This window comes from Opisthorchis viverrini (genome assembly GCF_000715545.1).
Source record: "Opisthorchis viverrini unplaced genomic scaffold opera_v5_138, whole genome shotgun sequence".
Classification (NCBI taxonomy): domain Eukaryota; kingdom Metazoa; phylum Platyhelminthes; class Trematoda; order Opisthorchiida; family Opisthorchiidae; genus Opisthorchis; species Opisthorchis viverrini.
In genome coordinates this window covers 405,024-421,797 of record NW_008751794.1, presented here as the reverse complement: position 1 = coordinate 421,797, position 16,774 = coordinate 405,024, and the positions used below count along the sequence as shown (strand labels likewise).

The window sequence follows — 16,774 nt, the reverse complement described above, 5'->3', positions numbered from 1 at the left end:
TAAAGGTACTGCCGTGAATGAAAATTGATCTTTGTTTTGGCCGTGCGGCGGTCAATATCCAGTGTTATGGTGGTCGTTGGCTTTTTCGCTGAGCTGGGCGATTTGACTGCAAACGTTTCACCACCACTCACCCAGCGCTACGCACTACTACGCTCAACAATAACGCACTACTTGTGTCACTTCGATTGGTGCCCGCCTCAGCGAACAAGCCAACGACAACCATCTACGCTACATGAGCTACCAACATTTTCCTCCATAGAAAATCCAGTGTTATTTTTTCCAATCCAAAGCAACGACTGAGAAGTTTAATCAGTTCTGCTGACGCCCGTCATCTACTCGAACAACTCTTCTCGGTGCACAGTAGTCAAAATTAAGCTACCAACATTTTCCTCCATAGAAAATCCAGTGTTATTTTTTGTCTTCCAAAGCAACGACTGAGAAGTTTAATCAGTTCTGCTGACGCCCGTCATCTACTCGAACAACTCTTCTCGGTGCACAGTATACGGGTCAAAATTACATGTCGTCGCTTCTTCCAAAATAGTGCTTTTAGTCAGTGCTGACTGGATTTATCTAGCTCGAAATGGATGTGACCGCAAGCCTACGGAAATTCCGCAGTTTGCAATGTCTCCTTCTGTTTGTATTTGTAAACGAACTTTTGCTATTAAACTCATTTTCAGAAAATCCGTGCATCTAAAACTGGCAATCAATTGTCTGTAGAGAAAGCGGATTCAATGTGGCCAACTGCCGATTTGTCCTGACGACGTCGACGTCTATTCAACCTGAGTTTCTGCTAGATTCCCTTTGAAACAGCACTCTGAGCGTCTGTTCAATATGAGTAGTTTTTTCCCAGGATTTTGCATGAAACGGCCAACCTTTATCTTTCGATTCCTAGATCGTTATACTAGATTTGTGGGGAAGAGGTTCCAGATGCTCTTTTGGTTTCAAAGGATAAAAATGTTGAGCAGTTACTTTTGGAAATCGAGCAGGTCTTTTTTAACATTCAAATATAACGTTGCATGTACGGAATGACATGATTCTAATACTGGGTTGTGGTTACTGATAGGGACTTATGCTTGTTTGTTGTATATAACCTCATGTTTGCATGGAATCATCTGACGGTTTGAAATTTGATAAATGAAGCGTAATACGTAAATTCCACTGAGGTACGAAAGGTAAGGAGCGAAAATATGCAGAAGCAAAAAATCTCAGGAATGTTAATTCCCGGTTGTTCAGCTGGAACAAGACTTTTTCTTGGACAAAACCGCCAATTTTGATACCGTTTTGCTAAAGAAGCCAATGTGGTAAACAACTGGTTAAAATATATTATTTTTGCTTCTGACAGCCGGTTACAAAACCAGGATGGATAAACGGAAGGCCAGAGTTTTAGCCCATCGCTTGCCGATGCAGAGTTGGCCAGAAAGGGCAACGTCATTACAGGCGTCACAGCTTTTGCTGGCTAAGACATACGAGGAAGCTCCGCTGAACTTAAACAATGTCTCTGTGGTCTAACAACGCGAGGGTGAAGTTTATCTGAATAAGCCGGCAAGTAAGGCGGTGAAAGGTCAACTATAGTGGAGAACAGTTAATTCAACAGTAAATTCGAAACAACTAATAAAGAGTTCTCGGTCTAAAAATATGAGAAATTTGGCGGATGTTTGGTGAATATACCAGGTGACCAGTTGGAACTGTTAACTATGATAATCCAATGGTTTGTCGTTGGGTTTAGAAAAAAATGGTTACGAAATAGAAATTTATATCTATACATTTCAGGTCTTCGTTTATCGTGCATATCAGTGCAGGTGAAACTATGAGACAACCGTAGTTGATCTCAGTCCCCTGAGTTCTCTTAGAAATCTGAGACAGCTGAGATTAACTGGAGAATCTTGCTCATATCACTTATTTTAAAAGTGAGTACTGTCACTAGCAATGCTTTTTGCTTGCAAAACCTGTTCAAATGCCTTAGAGCCAATGGTCTGATGGTCTGAAATTCAGTGTACTTGCAACATGGCTCACTCATTCAATCGACTGCATCGTAGCTGTGCGGCATGTTAAGGCATCGTTAGCTGGGATATATATATATTCGTTAACGATCATCAATCACTTCACATCCTAACCAGTTCTGCCCCTCGAATTCTGAAATTCTTATACCCGGCCAATTCTCGCAGAACCTCTGCGAGTCAGACAATTTGTCGCCAGTGCATCAGTATCATCATGTACGGGATAGGATGATCCTTCAGCAGGTCTAATTATGACAGCCCAATTGACACAATTGCCTTTCTCACGTCGTCCTGGTTGTGAATTATTCCGTTCATTTCATCACTACATTGTCCATGGATGACCTTATTACAGAATGGAATCAAATACGCCCTCTTCAGAAATTATGGGCAGCTGCTCTAATTTTCTAACCAGTTAACAAGCCTTGCTGACAGATTCTAAGCACAAATTTAAATTTTCCACTTTACTGAGACTCGAACATTCATTTTAAAAAACCCATACACGGCAACTAATATTACCATGAAGCTACACGTAAGGACCTCACCACTCTGACGTAATTCGGGGGTTTTGGTCACGAATTTGTTGTAAATTATCACCGACTGGATTTGTGAGCATCATCCAATGCTATCAAAATAGACAAACGCAAGTGGTATTGGCTAGCAATTGACACCAACTAGGACGCCACAGATATATTCGTGTTCAACAATCAACGAAGGCTGACTGCTGCCAGCAACCGTCACTCAACATACAACATAATGGAAGCCCGTTTACTGTTTTCGGCATTTGTATACCCAACGAACAGCACTGTTTGTGGATGAATTTTCGTCCTTATTTATGAAAAGTGAGGCGCTCCGATTAACTAAGTGTTATTATTATTATTATTATTATTATTATTATTATTCGGAAAATTGAACGTGGGGCTATATGGACTAATGAACTAGTTGCAAATGACATACTGATTCTAGGTGGCTCCAGGTGGGATAGAACAATTAAAGAAAAACCCATAAAATCGCGAGTAACACGATGCCACCCAACAAACTGTCAAGAAATAATTATCCCAAAATCAAATAAAGCAACGCAAAAAATGAATGGCCAAACCTGAGGACGTCTGGAAAAAGAAAATTTAAAAAAAACCGAGGATCAAGAAAAACACAGAAACATGCCCCGAAAAAAGCACAATTACGTTAAGCAACGAGAGATAAAAAATTGAGACAAGTAAGATCAACTAAAACTATATCAGAAAAATAGTCTGCGAAAAAAAAGAAGTATGGAAAAAAATTAGGATTGGAAATCCGTACACAAGTTCTTGAAACAACAAGAGTACTTAAGCAACTTCCCGTCTTTGTGTACTACCTTCACTGCCGGACACCTTTCGCACACTCGAAACACCGCTTCCAACGAATCCTCATTATAGACGTCCACTTTCTGTCAGAGAAACAACAGTTGAATCGCATCCGCGATTTCGCAATTGGAGTTTCATTGAGGAAAATTCGACTTATGAGAAAATAGTTTGATAAAATTGGTAGAGGGCATCATAATTTCAAACATTAGCCAAATTCGATCATGGATTCCCCACATTGTGATTTTAGAACTCGATTGATTGAACGAAGTTGGTAAAATGTTTAAAGATACTTCCTGCCCTTTTTGGAGTTTCGCAGAAACGGAAGATACGTATCGGGTTACATGTGGGCCAGGCTCTTTTAATTTTTCAAATAGGTTATTTTTTCTTCATGCGCTGAACTTTGGTGGACAGTTTCCAAAGTCGTTAGGCTTGTTGTCCCTTCCAATGGTCAGGTGGCATAAGTCTGGGCTGCGATGAAAATAATGATTTTCCAGTTCAGGGGAGGATTGGCATAGATGAAACTTCAGGACTGGCATCCACACAGCTGTGCTGCAGACAAACGCGTGTCTGTGTAACATGACTGAATTGTATTCTCAGATTTGCAACTGGGCCGTTTGAAAAAGAGCACAAATAAAATTATCCGGTTTGAGTACATCAGCCTTGTGATCATTTGATCTGTGTGATAAATTTGTCCGACTTCTGAGAGAGCGCTTCGGTAACGGATCTGTTTGGGACGATATTACTATTTGGCCTTCGGGAATTCTCGCTACCGTGGCCTTGTGAACACGCGAAATCTGATTTATTTTGTTTCACCAGCTATCGCTGGATGAAAGGTTTGACTTGGTGACCTAATAGACGACGAAATCTATTTGAGTGCATAATGGTCTGTGGTACCTGAGGAATTCCATCCTGCCGGACAATGCGGAAAGGATTTCATAAGAGCATGATTAAATTACAAGTATGTCCCCAACAATACGGAAAACAGCTCAGAATGTTCAATAACTATGGTGAATTCTCCCAACTGAATTTGTTTGATTGTCTCGTAATCATGACGAAATTTCATTTGGCGAAAGCGAGACGCTCGACATACATGATCATTAGCGCATCCCTTGAAACCCAGAATTTCAAACGTGTCAGCCCAATGTAAGTTAACACTTGTCTACTATGATCTACCGACAGAACTAACCGGATGATATAGGATGACGGCTCTCAATTTCTGAGAGGGCTGCGGAGTCCGTTTGGAATGGACTACATGGAGAGCAATAGAGACATTTGTTTTTCCGAAGAGCAGCTCGTAATTAGGTAGTCCTCAACATAATACTGGCCAGCACTGAGAGTTTTGGATTAATTTTTGGGTTAAGAGTAGTAGTTTCAGAGCCTTTGATGTGGGACGTCAGTCGCGAAATTCCCATGCATAATAGTCAAGCCGCTACGTTTGTTTTCACTATTTCATCCCAATACTTCGATCGCGGCGCCAGACTGCGCCGAAATATTTGACTGAATAGGCGTAATTTTGGCGATCATCCGTAAAACGGTATTGAATTAGACAAGCAAGGTACGTGAAATACATCTGATAAGTGCATAAATTGCATGGACCTAAGACTTGACGTTTCTAATTGCTCACAAAATGTATTCAACGGTTCGAGTGAGCCCACTCCAATAATATTGAGTGCATGCTGAATTCTGTGAGCATTCACGCTTCGACACATAGCCGACTCGAAAGTGCGTATGATCAAATAGAATGAATGGTTGGGATCACACCAAAGTTTTGCTGCCAATTTTAAAATTGTAGCAACATACTAGTTCGCCCCTTTTGATTACCCATCCAGAGAAGAGACGATATACTTGTGCCAACTGGTTTTTGCCCACTGTGGGATGAAGCACCTACGAACGGTTCTTCCACATAGACAACGTAGGGGCGAATAAATTTCTGTTTGGATTCCAACGCAAACCACCGTACGCCCAATCACAAGGCGTGCCGTATCAGTAGTCTACCTCACTAATTCGGGTTCAAAATGTATATTTTGAGACAAAGAACCGCAACTCTGAGGATAGATGGGCTAATCCATGCGGAGGGACTCATGAACAGTGATAGGGATGAAAAAGTGACTTACCAAACAGGACTCACACCCATGTTGAATAAGAGTACCAACTCCGACACGATATGGAACCGGGCAAGGGGAACAGACGTAGCATTGCAATGATTTTGCTTTGAGGTTCACTATAATTTACTTTGTTTCTTGCTTACCTTCGGTTATTGTATTATAAAATAACAACACTTTGATTATTCCACCTATATACATTTTTTCATCCAATTTCCATGTATGTTGATCCCATCGGCCCTATCAAGTAATGTTTATATATCTTTGTTTTTTGAATTCATTTGTTTATTTTCGGCGTCATGCTTCCATCCTCTACCAGTTCAGATTCAATCACCTGATCACATGTCAGCTTGCATGACTTGCAGCTCTCTCATTCACAATTGTTTGCCCCCATCATGTGCTCTTATACAGGATTTGTGAATCAAATCTAATTCACCATGCATCCTTCGTTGAACATGGTGTTGCAAATGTCTAATGCATCATATATATTGTACTGAAACCTACTAATGCCTAACTGTAAACGCCACTCATTGGAAAATGCAGTTAGCTAGCGTAGGAATTCTGTAGAATACGCTGAATTATTTTTTTGATGCAAATCATTTAATTTCCCCCTGAGTATTTAGAAATAATCCGGCTCTCAATAGTTGAGAATTATCCAAGTTTGAATGTTTTAAAAGAAAATTGGGAGGTTATCTGGTAGAAAACCAAAACTCGAATTTCAGGTGGCCTTGATGACTTAACTGTCTGCGTCCTTTTTTGCAAATCAGTGGTTTCGCGAAGTCTTCTGCATCCTTTTCCGAAACAGTGGTGAACAGCTTTTAATTACCTCTTCATGAGTACACAAACAACTGGATGACAAATGCATGTACCCGAATTGCTGAGAGACCATCGCGGTCAAGCGATCCAGGCATATTGATTGGAAGCATTTAATTCAAGTGCATCAACGCAATCCTGTACATGTTTGTATAAACCATGTTTTTCCATATGTACAGTCACAATTTTCCAAAGATAGGAAATATCGGTGATTGCTCAGCCTTTTCAGTACGGGGCCCAATCTTTCATCAGGCTTGGCAGTATCACTGCGAATATTTCACTATCGATCGGGAGGTTATGCACAGCACTGCCCCTCTTCATTACGCTCACTCTAACACTTCAACTGGTGGTGGAACCTGTAAAGCTTCAGGCAACCATTTGACCACCAATGATTAAAGCTTGGATCTCACGATGGTCACCACAAGGACACGGATAAACCTGTAGGATTATCCCTGGAATAGTACTTTTTCTCTTTACTCAGATTTGGCCAGAATGGACCACACTGTCAACGATAGGACACGACAGTGGGTAATGTTTCAGATAGTATAGCCTATTTTGACGAACCAGCTGATGGCCTCTAGGCTAAAGTTGGGATTAATGCACCTTCGGGATTCCGTTATTGCCTCATAATGACCTTCGAAAAAGTAGTTTGCTAACTCTCTTCTTCAGTGACGAATATAGAGTAAAGAATACCGAGACAAGATATGTTGTACCTGGCTAGGACGAGCAAAGTTTATTCGTTATGTTGGAGCTATAACAACACTTTAACTGACGACGGCTTGTAGGAGATTATAGTAGTGTCCCGTAGCACAGATCTACGTTGTGTAGCAAAACATCAAGAATGTGTTTTTGTAAAACTAAACACATACGTTGAAAGGCGGTGGCGGTATCAACAGCATAGACCACATAAACAAGAGAATAAAAGTGGATTGTTGCCGAATGACATATTGGATTACCGAATGGACATTCTGTGCTCATTTTGCGACCCCATATCGTCATACTCTCGGCCAGTTTGTACTTGCACAATACCTAAATCAGTTTTTTGAAAAGCGATTTCCATGATGAACCTGGTATTTCGTGTTCCAATTTTACGACACTACGTAGGAAAAATAACCCTGCTCTTGAAATCTCAAAATTCTTTTAAGTGTCGCTTGTCCGCTGAATTTGTGTGAGAAAACTTCTTTCACAAACATTTATTCTAGATGATGGACGCTTACTCCGAATGAGGATATACTCTCCGTTTTTGATTGGATGCTCTAGTGTTCTTGTCTGTCGTCCGTATTGTAAATAAGTTGTTCGTGGTCCGAAGCGCTTGTCTTCAAGAAAAGTCAATGGCTTTCATTAAGGAAAATGAACCGGATACGCCAAACCCTCCTTGGTTTGGAGGCTCTTTAGCTTAGCTAATTTCGGTTCTAACGCCATAGCTAACAAAAATTGACGAAAACATTGATTATTCGTGTTTAAATTTTAGCATATGATCAGGGCTCATGCAACTTCCGGGACAGCGAGCTGATCAACAACATCACGCTAATTATTCGGCAGTTTCGTGAAAGCCAGTTCACACGATGGTTGTACAAGAAGATCCATCTCGTAGCTTCGGGATCGGTAGAAAAATTTTGGTTTTTCAAACGGTTAGAATGGGTTTTGAGTTTTCTATTTTTAAATTCAAGGATGCACTACACCGTTCGTAAGCTTCCCGAAATCTCACTGACAGCTGACGACCGGTTTCGGGCTCATTAAGCAGGTATAGTTCTCTGTCGTGGGTTGTCGAGCAATTTACAGCAAACTTACGAGCGATGTGTTACCTCTAGGCAATGTCCTAAGAAATCTCGATACCAAATGAAAAAAACTAAACGAAAACGAAATGAAAAACACAACTAGTTGAGTATGAACATGACAAAAACTAAGATGCAGATGGGTTTCAGGTGAGCCTTCCGTCAGAATTAATTCAGTATGCACATGAGCGTGTAGTCGAAGTTTGTAACTTGGTTTACGTAATTCTTAAATGCGCGGATTATGGATCACAAAAAAGATCCTGTCCTATCCACAGGTCGCTTATCTGGGATTTAATGGCTTTTCATGGTGTGGTCNGAGATCCTGTCCTATCGCTTATCTGGGATTTAATGGCTTTTCATGGTGTATTCCATATGCTACTGAGGCTAGACCGACCTCGGGGTCCCAAGTTTACCTAACGGGTGGTTCATTATTACTTGAAGCATTCCACCCAGTAGTTCATCCTCGTCGCTGTTGTCGATTAACTTCCTATTCGCTACGCGTAAGTAGTCTTGGGCCCGAATGCTATTCAGGCCACTATGTGAGCAGACTCTTCTTGAGAATATCATAAATGAACGGAGCTAATTCCAATTCTTAAGTTATATCCGGACGGTATGCGATGTACTCTCTCTGGGCTGAACGAATGGCCTTCTTCCGAAGCATGCAAAGATCGTTAAATTTAGCGGTAAGGAGAAAAACATTGCTTCGTCTGATATCCAGTCGCTTCAATGTGGTTGCGCATACTCTAGCTAGACGACAGAGTTTTGTTCTACATGGAATTCCAATCCTTTAATTGGTCGTTTGCCTGTTAGTGAAACGCGTAAAAGGCTGGGCACCACAAACCTCATCGGGCCTGAAGGAAAGGCTAGATTGCGAAGTCGACAGAAGAAATGGTGCTGTTGTGATTACTCCTAGTTTTGAAAGCGTTTTGATGGAAGTGCTCTTTTAGCCGTTTTACACTGAAATGTTCTACATCGTAATCGCAAATTGTATCTTCAAAATCTCGCACTATCACGTGAATATCGTAAGCTTGCAGGTATTTGTAGTGTCAGATTGATACAAAATTATTTGCTGTTTGATGCGCTGTGGTTCAGCTTATACGTCATCTCGTCTTTGTCACTCAGTCATTTTCAAATGCGTTCATGCATCAGGCGACACTTGTGTTTGTGTATGAAGTAGAGCCTTCTCAAAATTGTTCACATTCCAGAGATCATTGCACGCGAATTCTTTGTCGTATGATTACCAACACTAACCTAAATGGTTGGGCATATTTTTCAGTTAGAAAAGACAACCAGGTTCCAGGTGCCAGGTTCCAGGTGTTGACGCTTTTGAGCGAAGCATCAACTAGGTTGTTTACGTTTACAGCCGTGCATTCCTTCTAAAATCTGAAGAAAATAAGCCCGAACACTATGTTACTAAGTGACGTAACTTAAAACGTAGTTTCTGTAATCCCCGTGGAACCTTTGAAGTAGCTTTGCACGAACACGTCAGCAGAGCGTCTTTGGTATCTAGTCGTAAATGGATAACCGAACCTAATCTGGTGCTGGGCAGTTACCCGCGATGTGATTTTTAAAATTCGTTTACGGTTTTAGCTAGTGGAGTAAATGGAATTAATGGACGATTCGAAATCACGAAACACTCTTGAACTTTGATTTCGAAGCGTTTCCATTTTATGCATTTGGACATCTCCAAGAAGTGTTGACCGAAAGAGCGAGCCCTGTAGACGAATACCTGTTTTAAATTGTACACTTTTAGGGCAACTGATGAATAAGTCCCCGTGCGTATAAACGTCTAATATAGTTTTTTTCACTCCGTTGAATCGTATGCAGCTATTAGATTGAAGCGTTACTGACTAAAATTCTGTTAACTAGGGGAGCACTTGATAATAATGAAAGACGTTTATTTTTCAAAGTTGCGAGTGGTTGTAATTGTAGCTGGGAGCGTTTTTTTGACAAACGCCGTCACGCAAACGATAACGAAGCAACAAATTTGGTGAGCCTCTTTGCCTGGTGTAATTTCGTAGATATATACTTATGCTTTAATTTATTGTGTATCGCTATTAATGCCAAGCACGTCAGTCTACACAAGAAAAATCCCTGGATAAACAGTTGAGCACAGTAAATCATCACAACTGATTCTGTTTGTTGGCCATTTAGATCTGTGTCCAACTTTCCTCATCCCCCAATTGTTTTATTAAAAGAGAAAAGCCAATTAATATTCATCATGTACTTTTAGAGAAAGTAAAACAGCACTATAATGATTCAGTTGATTTCAGACATAAAACCTGATGTTTTATCGTTATTTCAGGTTACTCACCAGTAGAAAACGTCCGAACCAGGTACGTCACTTGGAAATTCAGCGGTGCCAGTATATTCCGGGGCACGCTGTAGTCAAATGTTTTGGCATCATTCAGACAATGCCACATCAGAGCTAACGTTAATATTTTGAAACTTCTGTTTTGATCCTAATTATGCGATTGCGGAGAAGCAAGATTCAGTGGATTGGCTACCTAAGGAAAGGTCTGCCAAAACCTGCTACCCTCGCTTTGTGTTCCGAAAGTGATTTAGCTAAAGGATATCCCGCCTACAGTACATATTTTGGCGACAAATCTGGTCAATTCACGCAAATTATAGCTGTGAATTATTCAACTGTCGTCTTCATATTTAAGGGGTAGGTTGTCGCTTCACACTCAACATGTGGTTGTCAATTTTTTTATCTCCCGTAATAAACCATCATGAACGATCCCAAGCAAGTGTATGAAACAGCATATACACTTTTGGCTGATAGCCGGGCCAATGTACTGTTCGCTCAATTGAAAGGTGTCAGATACGCGAAGACCCATAACTGCCCACTCAGCAGAATCCGCCAAGTGTATGTTCATCCACAGAAATCCCTCCGAATTCCACGGATCTGGTATATTCAAAGCAGATTTGATTCCCCCGAGCCAATGGTTCTGTTCATACACAGTAGACAGCCGGCAAATTTCCACGCGATTGTTCACATGTACATACCTATCCACGTTTTACTTGTCCGTCATTTGTAATGTCACCATCTTTTGAGTTGTGTTGACTTGAAGAGAGAATCGTGAAATTCAAAGATTTTTAATCTGTTTTCTGACTTGAAAATGACAATCTCGCATGATGTATGCCTGAAGTGAAATTATAAGTCATGCATAGGTTAGACGATTCCGAAATTCAAAAATGTGGAAGTGTTTTACGGTAATTTCGGTGCAATTTAAAACAAGTAACCAAATTACTAAACGATACCTAATTCTTGATGTACGCGAAGCCAACCATAATTTTCTTGACCGGAATACCACAGCTTCAAAATCCGCACACCCACTAACGGTGAGAAGTATAGCGGCTCAGTGCTGTAGTTTGCAGCCTTAATATTCAAGTTTGAGCTAAAGTCTCTGACTAGTGTTCCTACCGCTCGAGTTTTATGACAGTATATGTCAGAACAGGATGAATGAACGAAACATGAATGTTGGTGGGTGAGTGTAACACGACAGAAAATTGACGTACAATCGCCGAAAATCGGTTAGCATAAACATGCAGCCTGGCCGTAAAAGCTCGGGTTTCACTCATTTGGGTGAATGTTAGTGGGTGAGTGTAACACGACATAAAATTGACGTACAATCGCCAAAAATCGGTTAGCATAAACATGCAGCCTCGCCGTAAAAGCTCGGGTTTCACTCATTTGGCGATACATTTTATAACGGAAGCATGCACACATGGTTACGCAATTATATGTCTGAACCGGACGATTGTGTCCATAGCTTCCCAAATAAGGTGGACAGGGATGTGAGCGTAACTGACCTGATTGAGTGTCACCCAAGTCCATTGGTTTCCGCTGTTTGCTTGAACTCATCAGAACTGCACTAGTAACGAAGAGAATCATTGATAACAAGGTGATGTGGAATTGAATTACACAGTCTTCCGCGGTAATTTCAATGCGTGAGTAAAGTCAGTGTACGAAGGAAAGACATGAAGTACCGATTTTACTGTTACTGGGAAGTAGTAGCAGGACTCATCTCACGACATGCAATGCTTTCGGAATTTGCGGACTTCCAGCCATCGGTTGAATACTCAACCGTTTGGCCACCAGCGGCTGAACAGCAATCGGGTTACTTCGCAGTTACAGGATGTATATCAATGTAACGCTTGTTCAGTCGCGTTTTTAATATCCAGGACTGAGGTGGCAGTAGCAATCAATGAATCAATTTGTCCTTCCGAGTTATTCGTGGATTTCCTGTAGATCAGAAGGAGGATAAAATTCACACGATGAATGATGTTGTCAGACCCTTTCCAATTGTGAGTCCATCCCAGTGGGCTTCAGCGACCTGTGACAGAAGAGCTACTTGTTGAATTTACTACCGGAATTGCGTGTTTACGAGACCTCCTTGGGTTTGGTTAGACGTTCACTGCCAATAATTCACAATAGGGATGAAACAGCTGATTGTGATTCTCCGCATTTCGGCATAGGCTGGCTCCATCTACGGGATTAAAATTCGGAATTTAACAAAATAAAGCCACACAACGCAGAAAATTGCAAGGCCTGCAGCCACCTCCAGCTGATATAAAATCGCCATCCCGGGTTTCAGCGTGCGAGGTTCGCCAATGGAGTAGTTGTAAGGCGTTCACTTTTCGTGTGAAAAAACAGCTCGTGAAATCAAAGTTCAATCTAGCAAAGTAGGGTAACTGCTGGCCCGCTTTGGATGGGCGTCAAGGTCATATATGAGTTAAATTGATAAGATGGGAGATTGGGTACCAGTCAGCTAGCAGCATGGAATGGATTTGCCAGTATGGAAACAAAGTATAGAGCTGCGGAAGTGAACCTCAATCCATCCAGCGTCCATTCAACATTTGGAGGATTGAATGCAACGCTTACACTGGAAAAAATGAAAAACTAGTTGAGGGTTATTTCACGAAAATTCACATCAGATTTGAACACGCTCACAAGATCACCGTCCTGTTTTTCACCGTCACCTGGATTTCACCACGGGGGAATCCTTCCTGAAATAAGATAAAACAAAATAATGGACAAAAAACTAGCCACCGAATAAAATATGCTATGGAATGCATTCCTCAAAATGTTCACTGGTACTCTGTTTCCACAAGCGTTCTCGCCCTCACGCACTTATACGGACACCTACTAAATTATCTTATGTAGTATCACGGCACATCACCACAATGTTGCTCATCAACACGTCACGAATTCCGAATCTGTTCTTGTGGACCCCTTGGTCCCGATAATCTCACCGAGGATAGTCCAGTGGATTGAGTTCGGTTGAACTACCTGATCAATCGTGCGGTCTACTTAGATCAACCGACCGAATTGATCATCTCAACATTCATGAGCAAGTGCAAGGTTGTGCATCATTGCTGTCACGTTGTACTGATTGTACAGCGTACCGTCCTGTGTGAAATCACATGATTCCAGAATCCGTTTTGCGCTTGCTGAAAGAATGCGAATAAGCGTACGATCACCGTCAAACTGACACATTCCTTGGAACATTCCAGAGTGACTCTATGACGATGTCGAAATGACGGAAGCTGAACACCACAACAAATCAATCAGCAGATAAATTTACATCACTGAGACACTATGCGTTCCTACCAACTCCTCATGTTCACTTGACTCTGTTTTGCTCACTTCATTTCTATGTTTCTTGCATGTCTTTTATACAGCATTTTTATCCCCCAGATTTTCCCGAAATTATTGTTGAGTTATTCACAGTGACAATTTTTTCATATGCCCTGGATTCCTTGTTTGTTTCCGGCACATTGCCATTGAGATACTCACGACATCTTAATTGTTTTCAGTGGTGGGCGTTTGTAACATCCGACTGTCATAATTTGAAAATGATATGCGTATTTCCTCATGTACGAAGCTCGTTTACATGGACCTGATCCTTGGAAATCCGCGGGAGCAAATACTCTTGCAACTTGTAGTTTTGAACTCCAGGGTCCTAGCTGGTGTGTCTTTCTCTGCGACGTTTCGTAGCGCCGTAGTTAGTGTTGTGACCGTGGTTCGTAGACTGATTCCTTTCAATATTTTCTGCATTTAACTGGTTATGCTCAGTTGTCCATAGTGCACATTCGAAAGTATCCGGAAGTACGGTATGCAAACCGCAATGCGGGGAAGGAATCTTAGAGTGTTAAGGGTAATTTCATCTTCAAATTTATCTCAAAGTGATTGCATTCTATTAAATTCATAGTAGAATAAAGAGTAGTGGAGAACCGGGACAGCATGCTACTGCTGTGATACTACTGATACTGTGGATACTACTGATGAAGCATGCTTGTGTTGTGTATTTCTCTGATAGGTCCCCTTCTCGTCTACTGTAAAGCGATCCACAGTTTTTATAAACAAGATTAATACGAAAGTTTTTTTCCCAAGTCCAGTGGTATGTTACGGTTAAATGTGTCGAGAGATTGGTCGGTTAAATACATCTATATATGGCGCGTCTAGAAGGTACACAAGCTGAAAGAGAGACTTCCACGGTGGTGTGATGTCTTTCCAGCGGGAATCGTTCTGGATAAGCAATAACATCATGTAGTCCTCGGTCTCAAGTCCTTAGACTTCTTGAAATCTACTTCGGATTCCACGGCTACTACCTCCAACGAGTTGACGGGTCCCGAGGCCAGTGATGGAACAATTCAAAAGAAGACTGAATGGAAGTCGATGAGTAGCTGAACTTTCAACTAAAATAATACCGATTGTATCATGTAGCACCCTCCACTTGTACGGTAGAGCACGTCATATGCTGCAATGTTCCAGCGAGGATAGATTCAACCGTTGCAACCGTGTCTTTGGCCCGGCTAACGCATCTAAACCCCCCTAATGAGAACTGGGAATGCATATAGTTGTCTATACTCCAAAAGCAGTCTAAGGCACGAATGTCACTATTACCACAACCTTTAGATCTTTCAGTTTTGTGACCTAATATGGGGGGCCAACTGGATAAATTGTCCACTCATGTTGGCTTATGTTTATCAAGGGGTTTCTGTATACACGCGCTGCGAGTGTTATCGACAAACCAGTGGTAGCTAAAGCGCTATCCAGCGACTATGTATAACCATACGGTCGTAAATGAGGTATTTATCATGCAGGTCCAATTTGTATGAGACGAACCAACGGTAAACTGTATACGAGGTTGTGGTTATAGCATAGCAGAGCTGAGCAAACTGTACTGAAGACAGTGCGAAAGATCTTCAGAAGCATTTGGCCAAGTGACCTAAAAACACTAATACATCCCGTAGCTGTAGCCATCTTCATTCAATAGATCTGAGATATCATCCTAATAAATCAGGTAGAGTTACCATTAACAAAAAACACAAAAAGTGCCTGAGAACGCATGATTGATTGCATTTGTGACAAATGTTGGACGGGTTCCGTTGCAGAGGAATGTCAGTGTCGTTTGAAGAAGTTCGACACCACCATAATCACTAGCTACTGCCCAGATTTTAAAGTCGCCCGCACAGGACCAGCAAGGTAGATCATCTGCATGTACTTGGTGATTCCCAATAAATAGCTCCGCAGCGACGGCCTTCTAACTTTCATTTGGTGCAATGATCATAATGAGAAAGAGGAACCCGTTGCCCAAACCCTCTGAATGTTGGGATGGCTGAACATTCCTGGAGGATTTCCAGGTGGTTGCGGAGGCTGCTGGACTGGATAGAGACCGCGGTAATTTGGCGGCGCAGAAGTTTCCACACAGAGGCCCGGAATACCACGAAAAGGGGCTCTCAAAAGATGGAGTGGGTCACCGCGAAGGTGGCCATTGCAACGAAGGTTAACACGCTGGCGACTACTAATAGGTCACGAGACGGCCAGGATAGAGCCCGGATGTGAAGCGACCGTGTTTCTCGCCAACAAGCAGTAGTCGATGCACCAAGCTTTGCCGGGACTGGACGGATTGTCGCGCCTCCAGTTCTTGTATGACCAGTTTGTCGAAGGAATGCAGACGGCGCTTGGCGCTTAGTTGCGTTTTGCGAGAGCGACTGGCCAGTTGAGTGTGGAGCTCTGGTGCATCTTGCATGAGAGTTGGCCGAGGCACCACTGGCTTGGGTGGCAGTTGCAGGAGAAGAGGGATGGTTCAATGATGCGGGCCAGAGTGGACCAACTCGCCGAACAGTGTGCAGCCATCAGTACGAAAATGCGGAGGCGCGCTCGAGCGAGCCGGTACTACAATTGTTGCGGGTCCGGCCACTGGAGAACTCAATGCGTCGTATCCGAACACCTATAGATAATGAAATTTTGAATTTCTTCTCTTTTCCTAGATGGGTTACTATTAGCACAGTGACAAAGTCTAACATACATTCCGTTCTCGATGTAGACGGGAAGAAGTAGTTGGGCTTGAATGATGCAGAAGTAGGGGTATCGCTGAGGCATAGTTGGAAGCGAGCTGAATGCAGACCGTACGCATTAGGCGTGGGAGCGGTGGGTGGATATCGACTGAAGATTGACGGGCTGTCACTTTACTTGATTAGCCTAGGCGACAAGTCCGTGGAGCACACGGTCCTGGTCAGGCCAGACGTAGAACAGACAATACTGGGGCGGATTTTATCAAGGGCACGGATTCCATTATTGACCTTGTGGCGTTTTGTATCTTTGTTTTACTTCCATTATAACACTACGTATTTCATCGAATGCATAATCGTTTTTTGCTTGAATACGAAAAACTACAAAAACGCGCACTTGTACAATTTCACGTAATACAAGCGTGGTCACGTGTTTCGACTCT

The 16,774-nt window shown here is 42.1% G+C and overlaps 1 protein-coding gene across 1 annotated transcript in view; it reads right to left on the bottom strand.

The window, feature by feature from the left end:
* Window positions 1-16,069, bottom strand: part of T265_06574 (hypothetical protein) — a gene marked incomplete at both ends in the record, with an annotated part of 48,546 nt that extends 32,477 nt beyond the window's left edge. Inside the window, 2 exons of the mRNA XM_009171877.1 lie at window positions 12,993-13,040; window positions 15,854-16,069. Of these exons, the coding sequence (XP_009170141.1) occupies window positions 12,993-13,040; window positions 15,854-16,069 (264 nt within the window). The remainder of the gene's footprint in view (window positions 1-12,992; window positions 13,041-15,853) is intronic.
* Between the last annotated feature and the right edge of the window lie 705 nt (window positions 16,070-16,774).